General features: G+C 45.4%; 1 protein-coding gene across 4 annotated transcripts in view; it reads right to left on the bottom strand.

Annotated features, from left to right (window-relative positions):
* stxbp5l (syntaxin binding protein 5L) overlaps positions 1–22,225 on the bottom strand; it is a 553,303-nt gene that overhangs the window by 146,239 nt on the left and 384,839 nt on the right. For 3 of the 4 annotated variants that reach the window (XM_051926381.1, XM_051926380.1, XM_051926382.1), the window contains exons 18-20: positions 20,267–20,418; positions 13,791–13,862; positions 6,518–6,583 (exon numbers count right to left, since the gene is read on the bottom strand). In XM_051926381.1, coding sequence (XP_051782341.1) covers positions 6,518–6,583; positions 13,791–13,862; positions 20,267–20,418 — 290 coding nt within the window. The remainder of the gene's footprint in view (positions 1–6,517; positions 6,584–13,790; positions 13,863–20,266; positions 20,419–22,225) is intronic. The other variant, XM_051926383.1, reaches the window with a different exon arrangement.

Here is a 22,225-nt window from a genome sequence, read left to right as displayed (position 1 = left end):
TCCTCTCACTTTCCAAGAATCCATTAAACAATCTGGTGACAAACTCCACTGCCATCTCTCCTGAACAACTCCATGCTTCCACAGGTATGTCATCTGGACCAACAGCCTTTCCATTCTTCATCCTCTTCATCGCTGTCCTTACTTCCTCCTTGATTCACTATCTCCACATCATCCAACCTCTTCTCTCTCTCTCGTTCTCTTCATTCATCAGCCTCTCAAAGTACTCTTCCATCTGCTCAACACATTCTCCTCGCTGCACTTGTTTCATTATTTATTATTAAAGCTCGAGGTCCTAACAGCATAAGCCACTTCATTTACGTTTCAATGCCCCGGCCAAGAACTCGTGAACCCCGTCAGACCGCAGAAACAACTGCTTCACAAAGAGAGGGGTAATTAACGGCTGTATGGCCACATGTGAGAGGTGAGGAACCAAAACAAGACAAGGAGAGAGCGAAGCCCCCCGGCAGCCCGCTCTATGAAGCCATCACGAGTGACAGGCGCCGCTCACTCTTCTCCTTCTCCTTCTCGTTTTCCTTTTCTTTTTTTTCCCTCTCTCAGTTAATTGACTGATTAACCAAAGTGCACTTCATAAAGAAACAAAAAGCCAAAAGCCCGCCGCTCGCTCGCTCGCTCGATGGTGAATCGAGATGATTTGTTTGTCAGCCCCTTGAAGCGCACTTGAATTAAGGCACCGCCACTAAACACGTCCTCGTGGGACGGCATCTGTGGGAAATCATTTGATATGTAAAGGAAAAAAAAGAAAAAAATACTCGGAGTCAAGCAGGTTTAACATAACGGGAAGAAGTCAATGCAGCCAAAGGAATACACCTGAAATGTCGACGAGCAGGCGAGCTCAGCGCTTCTTAAACATTTCGCGACGCAACACAGTCTCGACCTTTTTTGTGTCTCTTAAGCCCCTTCCTGGTTCAATTTCTGGATGGTGTGCAGGTGGGGTGATCGAGGACGATCCTCAGAACGGGGGCTGGGTGGCCGAGGACAATCTTCAGATCTTCAGAGTGGGGGTTTGGGTAATCAAGGACAATCCTCAGAACAGGGGTTGGGTAATTGAGGACAATCTTCAGAGTGGGGGTTGGGTAATCGAGGACAATCTTCAGAGCGGGGGTTGGGTAATCGAAGACGATCTTCAGAACGGGGGTTGAGTAATCGAGGACGGTCCTCAGAATGGGGGTTGGGTGATTGAGGACAATTTCAGAGTGGGGGTTGGGTGATCGAGGAAGATCTTTAGAATGGGGGTTGGATGATCAAGAATGATCTTTAGAATGGGGGTTGGATGATCAAGAATGATCTTTAGAATGGGGGTTGGGTAATCGAGGACAATCTTCAGAGCGGGGGTTGGGTAATCGAAGACGATCTTCAGAACGGGGGTTGAGTAATCGAGGACGGTCCTCAGAATGGGGGTTGGGTGATTGAGGATGATCCTCAGAACAGGGGGTTGGGTGATTGAGGACAATTTCAGAGTGGGGGTTGGGTGATCGAGGATGATCTTCAGAGTGGGGGTTGGGTAATCGAGTACGATCCTGAAAACGGGGGTTGGGTGATCGAGGACGATCTTCAGAGTGGGGGTTGGGTAATCGAGGATGATCCTCAGTGTGGGGTTTGGGTGATCGAGGACGATCCTCAGAGTCGGGGAGGGATAATCGAGGATGATCTTCAGAGTGGGGTTTGGGTGATCGAGGACGATCCTCAGAGTGGGGGTGGAGTAATTGAGGACTAATTCACTTCATTCAGATCTCCTCTTCATCTCCTGTAAAGGCTCAGCTCTTTGAATCTTTCCTCATAACTCATCCCCTGTAGCCCTGGACTCAGCCTAGTCGCTCTTCTCTGGACTTTCTCCAGTGCTGTTATGGAGACCAAAACTCCACCCAGTACTCCAGATGAAGCCTCACTATTTAATGTGCATTCATTTTCTTCTTGGTGAAGCAGAGGACAAGCAGCCCAGCCCCACCATGCACACCATTTTTCTTCTCTGATGGTGGCTTAATGAGCGATGACTTTAGCTAATGAAAGAGAGGTCTTTATATCCTTAGACGTTACCCTGGGATTCTTTGTGACCTTCTGGAATATTCCACTCCTTCCTTTTGGAGTGATCTTTGTTGGTCGACCACTCCTGCAGAGGATGATAAAGGTACTGAATTTCCTCCAGTGGTACATAATCTGCCTTACAGTGGATGGCTGGATGGTCCAAACTCTTCACCTTTTCCAGCCTGGCGGGAATCAAGTTTTTTTTTTTTTTGTTTTACTGAAATCCTCATACATCATCTTAGGATCGAGGCTTGTCACACTTGCATGAACCTGCGTGGTGAAGATCAGACTTTGAGAGTGAAGACCTCGCTTGATGTTCTTTAAAGAGAGCAGCGGCCCTCACACCCCACCTGACAGTCACTCCATTGAATGAAACGAACGAATGGAGACAAATACGTAATGTTGTATCCGCTCCCTTGATTGATAAACAAACAAGTGTAACGTCTTGTGTCATTTGTTTCACTGGGTTTTCTTTATCAAGTTTTAAGACTTAAAATCAGATCACATTGTTCAGTCATCTTTTTGCCGAAAATGAGAAATTTCTAAAGGGTTCACAACCTTTCTAGTAACGGGGAACAGCGAGGAAACTCTGGAGGCCTCCAGTAAGGTTCTGCCTTCTTTCAGGAGAGAACCAGAGGCCAAAGAGAAACAGTTCTACCCAAGAAGGTCCCTGGAAGGGGTCCAGTAGAGACTCTGCCCACCAAGGTCTCCAGAACAATCACTGGACTTACAAGTCCCATGAGTCAAGAAGAAGACTTGACTTGACAGGCTGACAGGTGGCATGTCACTTCTGACCGACATGAAGGAACTCATGGCCTGGAGACCTGTCACCAGAGGGGCCACAGTGAATCATAACTAGCTTTGTTAAGTTGCCTTGGCCAAAGGCATCTTCTAAATAAATTATAACAATAAAAATAAAATCACGAGAGATTACAGTGGGGGCAACGAGGACAGTAGCAAAGTGAGTGTCTGGGACTGAGTAAACAGAGGGGAGGTTTTTGTCTGTCTGATGCGTCGTGTTTGTCATCCAACGGCAGAATACAGAATAGGATAACAAAAAAATAATAATAATTCATCGTGAAAACATTTCTGCAGAACAGGAATGTGAAAATGAAACATCCAGGGGTGTTTCTAAAATGAAAAGTCTGGTGGGGAAACACGGACTTGAGAGGAGAACATGTGACAGAGAGAGAGAGAGTCTCAGAAGGGGCGGAGCTTGAATAATAGAAAGACACTATGAGAAGAGGAGGAGCCTGAGAAGGAGGGAGAGAGAGAGAGAGAGACTCTCAGAAGGGGAGGAGCCTGACAGGAAGGGAGGGAGAGAGAGAGAGAGACAGAGACAGGCACTCTCAGAAGGGGCAGAGCTTCAATAATAGAAAGACACTATGAGAAAAGGAGGAGCCTGAGAAGGAGGGAGAGAGAGAGAGAGAGAGAGAGAGAGAGAGAGACTCTCAGAAGGGGAGGAGCCTGACAGGAAGGGAGGGAGAGAGAGAGAGAGAGAGAGAGAGAGAGACAGGCACTCTCAGAAGGGGCAGAGCTTGAATAATAGAAAGACACTATGAGAAGAGGAGGAGCCTGAGAAGGAGGGAGAGAGAGAGAGAGACAGAGACTCTCAGAAGGGGCGGAGCTTGAATAATAGAAAGACACTATGAGAAAAGGAGGAGCCTGAGAAGGAGGGAGAGAGAGAGAGAGAGAGAGACTCTCAGAAGGGGAGGAGCCTGACAGGAAGGGAGGGAGAGAGAGAGAGAGAGAGAGAGACAGACACTCTCAGAAGGGGTGGAGCTTGATTAATAGAAGGACACTATGAGAAGAGGAGGAGCCGGAGAGGGAGAGAGAGAGAGGGAGAGTGTGAGAGACACTCTCTGAAGGAGTGGAGCCTGCATTAGAGAAATACTGAGAGAATGTGTGGAGCTTGAGAGAGAGAGGTGCTGTCAAACAAGGGGGTCCCTGAAAGAGACAGATAATGTCAGAAAGGACAGCTCCTAAGAAACAGTGCGAGAAGAGGTGGAGCCTAAAACCAAGAGATATTAGATGGGACAGAACCTAAGTGAGAGAGAGCTAGAGACACTGTCTAAGGGGTGGAGCCTGAAAGAGAGAGAGAGGGAGATGTTGTCTGATGGGGTGGAGTCTAACAGAGATGCTGTGAGAGGAGGTGGCACATGAGAGGGAGAGAACATTATCTGACTGTGTACCAGACCTGCACATCTGCTTAAATCCTTTGGCCTTGGTATCTGTGCCCACTGGCCAAAAGTTTCGGAATTGGGGAAAGTGAATGCAGCTGGTGTTTCTTCTAATTTCAAGTGAGCAGTGAGAGGAGGAGCTGGCAGCGTGAGTGTGATCCAGGGGGCTGGCAGGGAAAAGATCATTAGTGTTACATGGACCATTAGACTGGCAGTAGTGGTGTTGGAGGAACGGCTGAGGAAGAAGGTGGCTTCCAGTAAATCTTATGTGAGGGAGTAAGGGGGAGACACGGGGTCTGAGAAAATCAAGATCAATAAATGCACTGTCATAAAGGGAAGCCACCAAAGGGCAGGATTAAAAGATCTCAACCTCATTATCAAATACACAAAACAAATAAGAAGAAACTCAAATGAATATTCATAAATTAACAGTTTGTGTTAAACAGGCAAAGAGCTAAATTGTACTGTAGATGAGTAATGGATGTGACTCATGATAATTGTGACATCTCTTCTTAAACAGTGAGATGTGCACATTCACAAGGCAGAGCAGAAATGTTCAGAGCAAAGGTATGGTGAGGACACTGAGGGTCCAGGGGCACAGGAATATGTGACCAACTCCAAAAAAAGAAATCGCATTGAGCAAATCAAGGAAAGTTGAGTTCGCTATGAACATTTGAACAACACGTTAATGAATCGTTATTGAATGTGCACACAACAGGGCCGTCTGTTGGAAAATGGGGGCAACGCTGTGCCTGTCCTTAATGCAGAGACGTCCTTGTTGAGGGGCATTTGATTTGGTGACTCCTTCCAAATTACTTTGGTAAAGAACACTGAATACACCTTAAGTAAGGCTAAACTGTACTGCATGTGTCACTAGCAGCACTGGAGCAGCAGAAATGACATAAAAGAAAAGACAACAACAAAGTCTAATAAAGAGCCAGGCCAGAGCTGAAGGAGTGAGGAAGATGATCATTTATAACGAGACCAGAAGGTAAAATGTGAACCAGAAAACCAGCAAAGATTCATAAACAAACCAAAAATTTGTACTCTGAATAGTAGGAAACAAAGACAATATCAAGAATAACACGGCAACCTGTTTGATTTCACTGTCCATCACTCACTTAGTGTCTATCATATCTACCTGCTTATGATATGGTGAGAATCACATCTATCTATCTATCTATCTATCTATCTATCTATCTATCTATCTATCTATCTATCTATCTATCTATCTATCTATCTATCTATCTATAGTGCCTTTCATATCTATCTATCTATCTATCTATCTATCTATCTATCTATCTATCTATCTATCTATCTATCTATCTATCTATCTATCTATCTATCTATCATTATATAGTGCCTTTCATATCTATCTATCTATCTATCTATCTATCTATCTATCTATCTATCTATCTATCTATCTATCTATCTATCTATCTATCTATCTATCTATCTATCTATCTATCTATCTATCTCTCATTCAGTGCCTTTCCTAATTGTCTTACACAGTCCTTTTCACATTTATCACTTATATAGTGCCTTTCATATATGTTGGTCTATCTACATAACCCAGTAGTGAGTATCTGAGGTCGGGTCAGAGAGGACTGATGTGAAAACACTAAAATCCACAAATTCAAATGGAGGCTGCACAGATGTGCCATGTGGTTTATCAAACATCGCCATCATATAGTGCCTTTTATAAATTGTGATCTATTTATGATACAAACTCATTCAGATCTATCTATTATATAGCACCTTACGGGTCTGCCTGCCTATTATGGGTTTATACATTGATTACAGGATCATTACTGTCACATGTTATACAGCACCCTTCACATCCATCTTTTTTATTATATAGTGCCTTTCACTGTCTGCTGTATGTATCTAGCATGTCATCGGGCTCATGGCTCACAGCTGCTCACCTCCCTCGTTCCTTCCTCCCATGTCCAACAGCCACAAGTGCCCCCGAGGTCAGGACGTCCCCAGGCTAAATTCAAATCTGTGGGCCCCAAACCTCGCAGAGGTGAAATGGACTCTGATGTTTCCAAAGCAGCACGTTAAGTCGACGGTGGGCTCACGAGGGCCCCAAAGCTAATCTAATGGCAGCTGTGGCCACACACTCACACATGCTCTCGTTTTAAAGGGCACTTGCTGACGCGAGATTTCATTTTTTTCAGCCCGCATGCACAGATTTGGTTCATTTCTTGCCCGTTAACAGCTTTGTCAGACGCCGGCAATGGGTGCGGATTACTCAAGAATTAAAAGCAGACAAGGCTGCCAGGCTCAGTTACCTGATGTGGGGGATTTGCAGCGGTCCAGCTCCAAAGACACGGGGCTGTCGGAGAGCTCAGTCAGGCCTGCCGGGAAAAATGAGAGCAGAAATCAGAGGACTGAGAAAGAAACAGAGAGAAACAGACAAAGGTGCCCATCGGAGTGCCCATAGCCCCTGCTCTGAATGCCAAATTGCCAGCGTGGCCAGGATGACACAATGGCTTTAATGTCCAGTGAGACTTTAAATAAATGGTCATAGATGGTACTGTCATACATGCAGGACGCTGTACGTTATTCACACTGGGGGTTCTTAATTACAGCAGCAGCTGCTGGTTTTCATTCCAACCAATTACTCAGTCGGAAGCTGGGGTTTGCTTATAGAGGACCTTGGGGGGTTTAGCACTGTGGCCAGATAGCCATAGTGACATCATTGTCATCACACTGTGGATTTGTCTTGACTAAGAACATCTTGTGGACGGGAGCCACTTGTTACGTCGTGGTCCGTCTTCTTCTTCTCTCACCTTTCATTTTTACAAATTTTACTAACCTGGACACCTCATGATGTACAGCAGCACTGTGCAAAAGTCTTAGGCACTTACAAATGCATTTAACTGTAATGGGATGAAGAGTTTTGAACTATTAAGTAAACTTCTAGAAAGTTCACCAAACATAACAAAACCTCAAAGAAGCCATTATGTGCGGTCTCCACCCTTTCCCCAGTGGTCTAGCTACTTCAAGTCCTCCTCAGTCTCTTGTTCCCTTTGCCCCCTGCAGACTTCGGCTCTCTGACTTGTAACCCCAGGCTGGCTGTGGAGGATGTGGAGATCAAGGCTCTGTGATGGCTTTACCATCTTGGTGGAGGATTCCCTGGTCTTCTTATTAGGATTTTTGGCTTTACATTTAGGGGTCATGAAGTTGGAACCCATCCAACAACCCCCTGATGGATACACAGTGAGAAGGCCATCAGTTTTCATCAAATCATGAAGCCTGCAAGGAACCTCTGCCATGTTTCACTGTGGCTTGTAGTCACTCTTTCATGTCCTCCAACAATTCAGCAGGCAAACTGCCTTCTTCTTCTTCTTCTTCTTCGTCATCCTCTCCCACTTCTATGTAAGGTTAATATGCCTGATAGACCTTCTTCAAACAACTTGGCCCTGCACCTCCTCACCAGGCAAACCTTTCTCTTTCAAATCTTCAGATCTTCTTTGACTTTATACATCCATTGTGATAAAGGCGCTATATTGCTGACCCACAGGCACATGTAAAAACACAACACAGACTTTATTTTCTTCAGCTGGAGGGCACGTCTTCCCTGTGAACCCCCCAGCCACAACACAGTCCCAAAAGCACTTAGTTTCAACAACACTACTCTCCACCTTGGCACCACCACTCCTCCCAGGTAACCTCATCCTCTTCCTCACAATTTTGGCCCCTGAGTGGTGGATGCTGGCCCTTTCTGTAGCCCACCCAGGCGGGGCTGTAGAGTTGTCCAGGTTGTCTCCGGGATCCATGCAGCACCCCCTGGCGGCCACCCCAGAAGCCCACAGGGTTGTGGCGAACTCCATCTCCCATGGAACCCTGCAGGAAACTGAGGCACCATCGTCAACCAGGGAGACTGCCAACAAGTGTCCCGGGGGAGGTACTGAGGAGCCCATGGCTCCACACCATCCTCCACCTTGGTTTCCCTCGCTTTCTCTTTCTCATGTCCATCACTCTTTTGCCCTTCATTGTCTTCATTGTCTCTCCTCGTCACGTGTCCATAGCACTTCACTCGACTTTCCTGCCCTTTCTTAGATTTCTCTCCCTCTTGTGTTGTTCTCGTTTCTTATTCTGTCCCTTTCTGTAACTTCACACTTCCAGCTCCACATTCTCATTTCTGACATATCCATATCCTGCACTCCCTCTACTATCCATGTCTCAGCGCCATACATCATTGCCATTAAACCTTTAACCTTCACCTTAATTTTTTGGTCACCCAAACACTCCTGATATCTTCTTCCAATGGTTCACTCCACACTGCAGTCTATGGGTTATCTCTACATCTAATTCTCCATTCAGGACTACCACTGATCTTCGATATGTAAACTTCTCCACTCTTCCTGCAGGCTAACTTCTGAATCCTGATCATCATTAATTTCCATGTTCTTGATAGGTATCTTCAGTCCTCTATCTCCCAAAGGCCTTCTCCATTCTTCCAGCATCTTCTCCACTTCCCCCTTCCTTTCCTTTCCCTAACGTCTTACTGTCTACCACACTACTTGGTCGCTTATTCTAAGTGTCTATCGTTCTTTGTGTAAAGAAAAACTTCATCATGTTTGTGCAAAATTTACTCTTAACAAGTTTCCAACTGTGTCCCTGTGTTCTCGATGACCTCATGTTAAAGTCACCGTCTCAATCCACTGGACTAATCCCCTTCATCATTTTAAACACTTCAGTCAGGTCTCCTCTTCATCACTGTAAAGGCTCAGCTCTTTTAATCTTTCCTCATAACTCATCCCCTGTAGCCCTGAATCAGCCAAGTTGCTCTTCTCTGGACTTTTTCTAGTGCTGCTATGTCTTTATGGAGGCCCAAACTGCACACAGGACTCCAGATGAGGCCTCACCAGTGTGTTATAAAGCTTGAGCAGAACCTCCTGTGACTTGTACTCACCGCACTTCAAGGCGCTATATAACCTGACATTCTGTTAGCCTTCTTAATGGCTCCTGAACACTGTCTGGAAGTCGATAGCTTAGAGTACACTATGACTCCTAAATCCTTCTCATAAGGTGGACTCTCAATTTTTCGACCTCCCATTTTTACTTCCTATGTATAATTCTTTACATTTATTAACATTAAATTCCATCTGCCACAAATCTGCCCAAGCCCGTCTGCTGTCCAAGTCCTTCTGTGATGATATAACGGATTCCAAATTATCTGCTAATCCCCCTATCTTGGTATCATCTTCAAACTTCACTAGCTTGTTCCTTATATTCTTATCTAAATCATTGATAAATATTAAAAATAACTGCAGCCTCAGCACTGACCCCTGCTGGTCATCACTCTAAACATTGGCAACACCACTCTTAACATTGGTTATGGAAATAGGAAATGATGGAAATCTAAATGCTGCTGTTTAAAGCTAAAAGACATCATTAGGGGTCCTGAATTGTGACAAGTTCATGACTTTGAGTCCCAAAAAGGTATGTCAATTATAGCAGAAGACAAATGGGTTCTAATTAAGGGAACGGTTGAACCAGACAGTGCAGGACTGTAATTGAAGACCCCCAGCTTACGGTCATGCTTCATTTACATACATTTGCAACTAAAAGCCAACAAAGCAGAAGTACTTAACAGCATTAGCATAACGGACCATTTCACTTTTGAAAGGTGATTACAAAATAACAACATCTTTCGAAGGCCATGCTACCAACAATAAGGTCCATAAATTTGAAGTTCATTACGAGAAGGTCCCAAGTAAGGAATGCTGGAGGTGAGACACTGGGATCAAATAAAGCAAAGCTGGAAGGGATATTAGCAACATGTGGAGAAGCTTCTTCAGTTTACTGGTGCAAAAATGAAAACGATTAAACAGTAAGCTCGGTGAGTCACTTAGAGAGGACCGATGCAATTATAGCTACATGCTCAGTAAATGCTGAATTTGCCAAATTTCAATCTGTACAACTGAGACTGAAGAGAAGAAGATTTGCAACCATGGAAGAAATCCAGGAGAAAAACTGCAGGAGGCTGCAGAGATGGTTAACTAAAGATGAACACGGGAAGCCTAAACAGGAATGAGAGAAGTGCTGGACCTGACAATTCCAGGAACTTCCAAAACACCCCCCACCCCCCAACTCTTACAGATAAACCAAACTGCTAAAATTATGACATACACTCGCCGGCCGCTTTATTAGGTACACCTGCTAACGTGCTTGTTCATGCAAATCTCTAATCAGCCAATCACAGGGCAGCATTTCAGCATGTAGACCTCGTCAAGATGACCTGCTGAAGTTCAAACTGAGCATCAGAATGGAGAAGAAAGGGTGACTGAAGGGACTTTGAATGTGACACAAACTTCTGATCTACTGGGATTTTCACTCACAATCGTCTCTAGGGTTTACAGAGAAGGGTCCAATAAAAGGAAAATGTCAATGAGCGGCAGTTCTCTGTTGATGTCAGAGGTCAGAGGTCAGAGGAGAATGGCCAGACTGGGCTCAGCTGACAGAAAGGCAACTGGAACTCAAATAAACACTCGTTACAACTGAGGTATGCAGACGTCTGAACACACAACACGTCAAACCTTGAAGCAGGTGGGGGGCTACAGCAGAAGACCACCACACCGGGCGCCACTCCTGTCAGCTAAGAACAGGCAACTGAGGCGACAATTCACACGGGCTCACCAAAATTGCACAATAGGAGATTGGAAAAATGTCACCTGGGGTCTGCTGAGTCTCGATTTCTGCTGTGATATTCAGATGATCGGGTCAACAACAAGAAAGCAGGGATCCATCCTGCCTTGTATCAGCGGTTCAGGTTGGTGGTGGTGGTGATGTGATGGTGTGGTGGGTATTTTCTCGGCACACTTTGGGCCCTTTAGTACCAACTGAGCATCATTTAAAAGCCACAGCCTACCTGAGTATTGTCACTGACTTTGTCCATCCCTTTATGACCACAGTGTCACGAAGCTCAGATCATCTCAACCTGGTTTCTTGAACATGATGATGAGTTCACTGGACTCCAATGGCCTCCACAGTCAGCAGATCTCAATCCAGTAGAGCACCTTTGGCATTTGGTGAAATGGGAGATTCGCATCATGAATGAGCGGACGACAAATCTGCAGCAACTGTGTGATGCTATCATGTCAATATGGACAGAAATCCCTGAGGAATGTTCTGCATCTTTGCCATCAAGAATTATGGCAGCTCTGAAGGCAAAAGGGAGTCCAATGCAGTACTAGTGAGGTGTACCTAATAAAGTGGCCGGTGAGCATATGTTCAGTGAAAAGCAAACACCCTCATCCCATCTATGAAATACGGTGCTCTGGCCCAGCTTTGCTGCCTCTGGACCAGGATGGCCTGCCATCTTTGATGGGATCGTTGAACCACACGAAATTCTGCAGGGAAATGTCAGGGTACCCGTCTGTGAACCGAAGCGGGTCATCCAGCAGGACAAGGACTCCTCAACGCACAAAGAATGGCTAAAGCAGAAGAGATTTCATGCTTTGGAATGGATGAGTCGAACTTCTGAACTCAATCCGATGGAAACATCGTCCAAGCCGCTGATGCAGGGAAGTCCACCAACATCTCTGAGCTGACGCAGTCCTGAAAGAAGGCCATGTGTGAAAATTCCTATATGGCGATGGGCCGGGCTGATCGAACCTTACTGTGTGCTACCAAGGTGTACCTAATAAAGTGGCCGGTGAGTGTACGTATTCCCTTTTGTTGTAAAAAAGATGTTCTTCACATTATTTATTAATGCCCCCACTGTAAGAGGAATCCCCCTCACCACTATTTGTTAATGATGTAACTGCTCAAAAAAATTAAAGGAACACTTTGAAAACCCATCAGATCTCAACGGGAAAAAAATCCTGCTGGCCATCTCTACTGCTATGGACTGATCTGGTGACGTGTGTGGAACAAAAGGATGGAAATGAAAATGATCAACCGATAGAGAGAGGGACACCCTGAAAATCAAAGGGAAAAAATGAGGTGGCAGGCTGGCAGGTGAGTCCATTGTGCCCAAATTTTATTGCAGCAACTCCAAATTGTACTCAGTAGTTTGTATGGCCCCCCAATGTTGGGGTATCCTGCTAATGAGAAGACGGATGGTGTCCTGGGGGTTCTCCTACCAGATCTGGACCAGGGCATCACTGAGCTCCTGGACAGGCTGAGGTGGCGGATGGACCCGAACATAATGTCCCACCCAGAGGTGTTCTATTGGATTGAGGTCGGGGAAGGGGGGCAGTCAATGGTTCCTTCATCCTCTCGCCACATGAGTCGTGCACCAGGTCTGACAATGGGTCTAAGGATCTCATCCCGATACTTAATGGCAGTCAAGGTGCCCACCGTTGTGTAGCCTGTAGGGGTCTGTGCATCACCCCCATGGAATCCTCTGATATACCATCACTGACCCACCACCAAACCGGTCATGCTGAACGATGTTACAGGCACCATAACGTTCTCCACGGCTTCTCCAGACCCTTTCACGTCTGTCACACGTGCTCAGGTTGAACCTGTGCTCATCTATGAAAAACACAGGGTGCCCACCAGTGGTGGACCTGCCAATTCTGGTATTCTATAGCAAATCTCAATCAAGCTCCACGGTGCCCACTAGAGGACATAGTCGGGCCCTCAGGCCACCTTCATGAAGTTTGTTTCCTGATTGTTTGGTCAGAGACATTCACACCAGTGGCCTTCCTGCCTGCTGGAGGTCATTTTGTAGGCTCTGCCAGTGCTCACCCTGTTCCTCCAGTCCTGCTGATGAGTTAAGGACCTTCTACGAGGGGCCCTGTCCAGCTCTCCTAGAGGAACTGCCTGTCTGTCTCCTGGAATCTTCTCCATGCTCTTAAGACTGGGCTGGGATACACAGCAGACCTTCTGACAATGTCACGTATTGATGGAGAAGTTGGACTACCTGTGCCACCTCTGTTGGGTCAAGGTATGACCTCATGCTACTAGTAGTGACAAATGCAAAATGAGTAACAAAACAGATGAGGAGGGAAAAATGTCAGTGGCCACCCTCCACCTGTTAAACCATTCATTCCTGTTTGGGGGGTCGCCTCATTGTTGCCCCTCTAGTGCACCTGAAACTGATGACCAAGCCCCTCCGCTACTTCACTGAGCAGATCGATAGCCCACAAGTTTTGTTGACTTGATGCTATACTCGGATTACAAAATGTGCCTTTAATTTTTTGAGCAGTGTATAAGAATGCCACCCCTCTAAAAGGGAGCCCCCCACCCACCACGATTATTTCGTTATTTAACACAGATCCCTACCCAACCTCACCAGATCAGCAACCACGAATGCAAATTGCCAGGGTGGGAAACTCTGTGCAGTGATGTTTAATGGCTCACCTTGGTCCACAGTGTCAGATTATATCCCGTACACCACGGAAGGTTCTAGTCGGAGTAGCGCAGTGTATCACGGGACTCGCGTGACACAATAACCGATGGCCACCAAAATCTCGTTTTTTTTTTCCTCTTCTCCAGCATCCCCATCCTGGACCTCCTAAGACAGACAGGAGACCCCGAGGTGCTCTTCAACACATCATCACACGTCACGTTACCACCCGGCGTCTTCCCCGCAGCGGCACTTACTCTGGTACGATGTACGGATCCTTTTCTTTGAATCTGAATAAAAGCTAGACAGGCCACGCATGCAAATGTTGTCTGTCAGGCATGCCAGCACATCAGGCAGAGTCAGCATCATCAGCAAGTGGAGGGAAGAGAGAAAAACAGGCCAAGAGTAAAAGGATAGTGAGTGACCCCCAAAGCAGACCCCCTCAGGCAGCCTGGGAAATGAGCATTTCACATTCCACACTCGCACAGACAGAGACACACACACACACGGAGCGAACAGGCCGAGACACGACACCACAGACAAGGACACAATCAGGAGACGGCAGTGAAAGGCGCTATACTCTGCTGTGAAAACTGAAGTCACCTGGGATAAATGACGCAATCTGAGCAAACTGGGGACTTGTGGTAAAAAAGGTCACCGGATGAAGCAGCCGGGAAGGAAGTAGGTGATGATAATGACAAGCGATCGTGAGTGACGGGGGTGAGCGGTGAACGCTTGCTTCATGCCAAATACGTCAAAGAAAAGGTCTGATGAAGAGAAGGCCTTCCTCTCCTCCCCTTCGTGACGTGAGTGGTCACAACGCCAGCGCCACCTTATCCCATCCCTTTGAATGGGAAGCCCCCTTAAGCATTCTCTGGCCCCATAACTGATCCCAGTTGTTATCCGTGTAACACCAAAACACATGGACATCGGCAGACACCGTTTAATAATAACGTTGGGCATCTAAACAAACCCTAAAGAGAGGCTTTTATTCTTTTATGATACAATAAAACGCTTGACTTTGTCTTTATCACTTCAAGTTTCACATTCCAAGGAAGGGCCTTTCGAGATTTCTTGGTGTTTTCAAGCTGGTTCACCAGCCCACGATATTATCAGAAGACACGTGAACAACACGCCTGACACGGTGAGTGGCACATGCAAGCACAACTCGCTCTGACCATGTTTGGAAGGTGCTGTGCCAGCTGTGATTGGTCAGCACTTACATCCAGCCCCGCCCAACCATTTCCACCCCTTTAAAGAATGCCAGAGACGGGGATTGGGCAGCACTTACATCCAACCCCACCCCACTCCACCAGTTGTGAGACTGGGATTGGCCGTCACCTACATCCAGCCATACTCGATTCTACCAGCTGTGAGATTGACGAAGACTGGGATTGTGTATCAATTACATCCAACCCTGCCCCACTCCAGCAGCTGTAAGACTGGCACTTACATCCAGCCCCGCCCCACCCATTCCACCCCTTTAAAGAATGACAGAGATTGGGATTGGGCATCACTCACATCCAAACCCAACCCCACTCTACCAGCTGTGAGTCTGGGATTTGCTGTCGCCTACATCCAGCCATACCACCATTCTACCAGCTGTGTGAATGACAAAGACTGGGATTGGGCATCCCCAATATCTATTTCCGCCCAATTCCACTAGCTGTGACAATGACTGAGACTGTGATTAGCTGTCACTTACTGTACATCCAGCCCCACCCCAAATATCCAGCTCTGAGAATGGCACAGACATCACCTACATCCAGCCCTCCTTCAATTCCATCAGCTGTGAAAATGATTGGGATTGACTATCACTGACATCCAGCCCCGCCCCACTCCATCAGCTGTGAGAATGACAAAGACTGGGATTGACCATAACTGACATCCAGCCCCACCCCAAACATCCATCCCAGACCATTCATTCAGTTGTGGACAATGAATAAGGATGGAGTTGGGCATCACCTACATCCAGCCCCGCCCCACTCCATCAACTGTGAGAATGACAAAGGCTGGGATTGGACATGACTTACGTCCAACCCCACTCCAGTCCATCAGCTGTGAGAATGACTAAGACTGTGATTGACCATAACTGACATCCAGCCCCACCCCAAACATCCATCCCTGACCATTCATTCAGTTGTGGACAATGAATGAGGCTGGGGTTGGGCATCACCCACATCCAGCCCCACCCCAAATATCTTGCGATGTTCTGTTCGTTGGGCTGCAGCGAGATGTACCTGGAATGACAGCAAAGATTGGATGTTAACGCAGGTGTTGTATGTTGAAAAATCGTCCCACACTCAGTCTTCATAAATATGAAAATTTAGAGAAAGGCAATTAAATGACTTTGTTTGTATTCGTCGATTTCCAGCACTTGATTGTAAAACGGAAGGCCGGTAAATGGCAATGTATGCATTACAAAAGTTCTGCATGTGTGTGAGTGTGTGTGCGTGTGTGTGTGTGTGTGTGTGAGTAATCTGAACTCATATCTACAGTAGAATAAAAGGGTCACCTGAGGGGCCGTTCAGTGCTTGACCCCCGATTAAGCATTGTTCAAAATGTCAATTTTTGTGACAGGGAAATATGGAAGTCACTGAGCCTTGAGCTGTGATCGCCTACAGGAACACAACTGGCACCGTCGATTGTGGGGATCGGGTACTGGCATCATACCCTCTTAGGCCCAAGCAATGGAACAAAAATAGAAGAAAAATGGACAAAGGAACAGGCATCTACTGTCCCAATTGTGACATTGGGCCGTCCTCTAAACACGTACAAGTACAGCGGTGGACACTTGACAGATGTCTCCTGTGGCATTTGTGTTGTTTTGCTATTTACACGTTTCTGTTACACGTAATCACTTTATTTTTTCTTTTTTGTTGTTGAAGAAAATTGAATGTTTTTGGTTCATTTTTTCTGGGGGAAAACAAAACATTACGCTAAATATGAGAAAGAAACATTTTTTTGTTAATTGGGCCAGGGGTTTTACGGTTGCCCCGTCCCTTTTTTTTATTTCTGAAATTTGAAAAACGTCTCCATTTCTGTTAGGCCCGTGCAGGCCTGGTGCCTGATTCTTAAGTTTGGGATGAGGTTTATTTTACTAATAGTCCTCGGTGGGCTTGGAAGGTCTACGCATGGCGTCCTTAGTGTGAGCTCCGTGTGCTGAGCAGACTCAGTCAGCAGTGATCATCTACTCATACACAGAGTGTGAGCAAGAAAGGAAAAAGGCCTCCATGCCAATAGGGGGCAGCACAGGAAAAGTGAAATGAGATTGGACTAGCGGGGGGATCACCGTAGAAAACGGCAGATGGGGAAACCCAAAGTAGATATGTGGGAGGCCTGAGGTGGCGTCTTATTGAGGAAAGGTCAGCCTTATATGGCACACACTGTACACACTCACATACAGACACATATATGTGACATAGATACGTACTCAACACACACACACACACACACACAAATACTGTACATCAAAAAACGAATCCTACAGCAAAACACTTAAAGTTTAGACCAACTTCAACACGCACACACAAACACGCTTTGGTATCTAAGCATCTGGCAAATCACAGGTTAAAACACAAAACAAACGCACAGCAAAAGGAACACAACATGGAAAAAAAAACAAAAAACGAAAAATCAACAAACGAGTAACTCGGACGAAACTCAAAACAGTTACTGCATGATGGAGGATGAGGCCACGTCAGGGAGGCATGGAGCAAAGTGGGATGAGAGGTGCTGGATAAAAAATAAAAAAGAAGAAGAGAAGTAAAGGGTTAACAAAACCAGAGCCGTCACACAGGAGGGGGACGAGGACGTCACCACGGAAAACAGCAATAAAGCGGTGACATAACACCTAGGCGAACACCAATGGAAAGGACACGTCATCTGAGCGCCACCACCAAGTGGGGACGGGGGGGGGGGGGGCATTAGGGGGTACATTCAAGGGTTCAAATCCCACTCTTAACTTGGTACACAAGTAGAGTAGGGGTGGGGGGGACAGGAATTTTTATATAGAAAGTAACAAAAATCAAAGACAAGGAGCAAACACTGAAGGAAAGCACTGGGGTCTGCACTGCAGGGCAGGAATGTGTCACCATTGTTAATATTTATCAGCTGATCAGAACGAGGGGGTGGGCGGGGCTTAAGGAAGAAAGATCAAAGGGTACAAACTCAATGACAGACAGACAGACAGACAGACAGACAGACAGACAGACAGACAGACAGACAGACAGATAGATAGATAGATAGATAGATAGATAGATAGATAGATAGATAGATAGATAGATATGAAAGGCAATATATAATAGATAGATAGATAGATAGATAGATAGATAGATAGATAGATAGATAGATAGATAGATAGATAGATAGATAGATAGATAGATGTGAAAGGCACTATATGATAGATAGATAGATAGATAGATAGATAGATAGATAGATAGATAGATAGATAGATAGATAGATAGATAGATAGATATATGAAAGGCACTATATGATAGATAGATAGATAGATAGATAGATAGATAGATAGATAGATAGATAGATAGATAGATAGATAGATAGATAGATAGATAGATGTGAAAGGCACTATATGATAGATAGATAGATAGATAGATAGATAGATAGATAGATAGATAGATAGATAGATAGATAGATAGATAGATAGATAGATGTGAAAGGGACTATATGATAGATAGATAGATAGATAGATAGATAGATAGATAGATAGATAGATAGATAGATAGATGTGAAAGGCACTATATGATAGATAGATAGATAGATAGATAGATAGATAGATAGATAGATAGATAGATAGATAGATAGATAGATAGATGTGAAAGGCACTATATGATAGATAGATAGATAGATAGATAGATAGATAGATAGATAGATAGATAGATAGATAGATAGATAGATAGATAGATAGATAGATAGATGTGAAAGGCACTATATGATAGATAGATAGATAGATAGATAGATAGATAGATAGATAGATAGATAGATAGATAGATAGATGTGAAAGGCACTATATGATAGATAGATAGATAGATAGATAGATAGATAGATAGATAGATAGATAGATAGATAGATAGATAGATAGATAGATAGATAAGTTGTATGAAAAAAAATATACTGTACGTCCTATAGATATGAAACCACAATATTAAATCAATAGGAAAGTCACTATATTATATAAAGACAGACAGACAGACAGCTCGTTAGATATAATGAAGTTACAGACTGATATGAAGGACATTAAAGAACAAGTATAGTTAGGAGAGGCACTATATAATAGATACATTTGAAGCACAGACAGATATGACCATCTACATGTACTACACAGATAGATATGAAAGGCACTATATAACAGATTCCTGAACAGATGTTACTGAATGACATTTGAATGAATAGAGTGTTAAATTCACCTGCCACACTAACCTTTCGGTGACATTTTGGATGATATGGTAGTAAAAGTGTTGTTATAGATTAACAATGCAGCGGCTGCATTAAAAGTCCATATTCTCTTGTGACTTTTATTTCCTTTTGTGTCTGCCATGCTGCCTTTCCTATAGCTGTCTTAGGCGGCTATCTATGAGAATTCCAGTGAAAGGCGCTATAATTAATTCCCTTTTCTCTGTCCTTTGTGCCAGGTGCAGAGTTCAGTGAAGTCCTCACTCGCATGTGTTACTATTTAACATGCAACATGCCACCTGTCGCTACAGAAGAGGACTTCAAGTGTGCCAGGCTGGGACAGTGCCAAGGTGTAGTATGCCACTAAGCGGTTTCTCTAAAGCATGGCTCCTGAGAGATTCCTTCCCAAGCCAAGCGAGACACTTATGAAGAGAAATCTGATCCAAAGGTGCGGTTTGGACTCGGTGTGCCATGAGTGGATTCACCCCAGCTGGTGGAGAGTCTCTGGCAGAGATGGGCATGCCATGGAGTCTGACAGGGTGGCACTCCTTCTCTCTATTGCAGCATTTCTCCACCTTTAAGTATTTGCGACCCGAGTTTTCATAACAGTTTTAATTGCGCCCCCCTAACGTTTTTTTGAAACCCTAATAAAATTTATTCCTTATTTTTTGCTGCCGATACACTGCTACAAGTTTAAAATTTTCCTACGAATAGAGAAATTACGCCACATATGGCAACATATGGCGCACCCCACAGTTTGAGAACCGCTGCTCTATTGAGTCACGTGACACACTCTACCCACTTACTGTGGTGACATGCTCCATTTAGACTGAACATGCCATGTGACTATAAAGTTACACTGAACTAAACTAAAGTTGGAGGCTGGGGCCTCCGCGTCTCCTTCTTAACACTTTTTATGCATCTGCTGTCAGGCCTCGCTTGCCCGCTCTCTGTGCCCGTCACCTAAAAGCACTTTGGATGTCGTTGTAAGGCAGTCTGTAATTTCAATCATCTTCTTTTTGTTTGAGAGACAAGATCTTCTGTATGATTGGCAGCGTCTAGCAAAATTTCAAACAGCGGCTAGAAGTAGCAGGAAATACAAACTTAATGGATGACACACAGATGTGATTTTCAGACGGGCACAAACACCGACACACACCGACACGCACACACACACACACACACACAGAAAAAAGAGCTGGAAGAGTCAGCCAGCTGAGGAGAGCAAAAAACCCGAAAAACAAAGAGAAGCATGCAGAGACAGCACCCAAGATGCAACGTGCAGGCGGGCAGGCCAGGCTCTCGGGGCGACGCACCCTACCTGCTGGGAACTGCTTGCTTCTGCGTGGCGAGCGAGGCTGGCGCTGGTAGGGGTCACTGGAGCCATAAAGGTCTATGGTGCCCATGCTGAGGAGCACCGTCTTCTGAATGAAATCCACCACGGCCAGGCCGTTGCAGTTTCCGAAGGCCACCCTGTTGTTAGTTTCGGCCCACACGAGTGCACGAGTGAGCAGGGGAACAAAAGAACACAAAAAGAAAAAGACAAAGAGCGTTGGAAATGTCAGCAGGATGTCACACAGCTAGAGAGACACACTGGCCACTGGCTCACACGTCAAGCCACCGTCTTGTGGTTTTAATGGAAAATGTGGACTCACCTCCATTTTGAAGCCAGTTCATCGGGTCCCACCATAAACCTCCGTCCTGTGGGGTCTTCCTGGTGCGATTGGAGTCAACGTCCACTGTCTGCCCGTCTGTCCACTGCTCTGATGCCGAGTGCACCAGGGGGCAGCAGTCACCTACCGCTATGGACGTCTCTCGGCTGAAGGCTGGAGCAAAGCGTGGCATGGCATGGCATGACAGACACCAAAGGACTGGCATAGTGGGACCCCAGGTGAGATTAAAGGGTGGGCTGCAACTGAAGACCCTTCTTGGATAAGTTGGGGGAGACATCGATTTTTAGGAAGGAAGTGGCTTGGGTTGGCTTGTAAACGATTCCATTCTGCCTGGTGAGGGGAACATTAATTTATTTATGAACTTTTTAACCTCAGCAGGTTTTATTGGGACTATTTATGGAAGAACCCACCGCTGCACTTCGGGGTCTTTGAACCCTTGCTTGACAAATAAAAGCCCAAGGCACTTTTGCACCATCTCTTGTTGGGTTGGGTGTCCTCCTCACACTGATTCATTCTATTCCATGTTAGAAGATGGATCAGAGTCCCAGGAAGTAATGGAGGCAGGGGTCAACCCGGACCACCCACAACTTCCAGTCACCGTGTTTTTACTTTGGTGGTTGTGTTGAATTCCTCTCACCGCCATCACCATGTAGCACCTTCCAGGATCTGCTAGTGTCTCAGGAGCTACGAAAGCGGATGGGATGGCGTTTCAGTTGGTGGACCACCCACCCCATCCACTGCCTGTTCATTCCAGGCCATCCTGATTGGCTTGGAGTCATCCTGGAGACCCTCATGTGTGAGAACTTCTGGTTCTTGGTTTTGATTTGGTGGGTTTTGATTCTGCTGCTCACACTGGTTTTCTTTGTTCTGTATCGTCTTATTAGGAATCCCTGTTTTGCTATTTGTATGTATATATTATTATTATATTTATTTATCATAATAAATCTTTTTTAATATTTTTAAAGAGTCAGAGTTTTCTATTCATTTTTTGGTAGTGAAGATCAGTAGGATTATTCTGGCTCTGAGCTTTCCCCTTCCTGAAGCCTTCATTTTGAACACTAGGCCTCAGTAAAGCCTGGACGTAGATTTGGGAGGCAAGGCCTCCGCTTCTGGTACATTATGGCAGAATAATTTATTAGTTTTGTTCCTTTGGGTAAGTGTCACACATGGGTGTCAGAGGATCACCATTCACCTCAACACTCCAGGACAGGAGGGGGCACTGGCACAAATGGCATCGCCCCTCTTTTTCCATTCCCACCATAGTACCGAGAAGACCCTCAGTGAGGACAAATGAACCACGCCTACATCATCTCATGGAGTCCGGCCACTTCCAGTTGGACCCTATAAGATCAGAAGTCCGCTCTATGCAGGAACCCCCTTATACAGACCCCTCTCGACTTGAAGAATTTGAAGAAGCCGAGTGGGTTAAGAAGGCAGTTCATAGCAGTCACGTAGCCAGACATTTGTTGGTGGGTGGGCATACAGTATATGAAACTAGGTGGGCGACTAAAATTTCACCAGATAAGGCGGTTCATAGAATTGACCATCATAATTATATATATTTTGTTATATTTTCAAACAGAGGCATTCGTGACTGCACCCGCCCG

This window comes from Erpetoichthys calabaricus, chromosome 4 (assembly GCF_900747795.2).
Source record: "Erpetoichthys calabaricus chromosome 4, fErpCal1.3, whole genome shotgun sequence".
Taxonomy (NCBI): Eukaryota; Metazoa; Chordata; class Cladistia; order Polypteriformes; family Polypteridae; genus Erpetoichthys; species Erpetoichthys calabaricus.
Note: the sequence above shows the minus strand (reverse complement) of the source record. Positions and strands in the feature narration are given on the sequence as shown.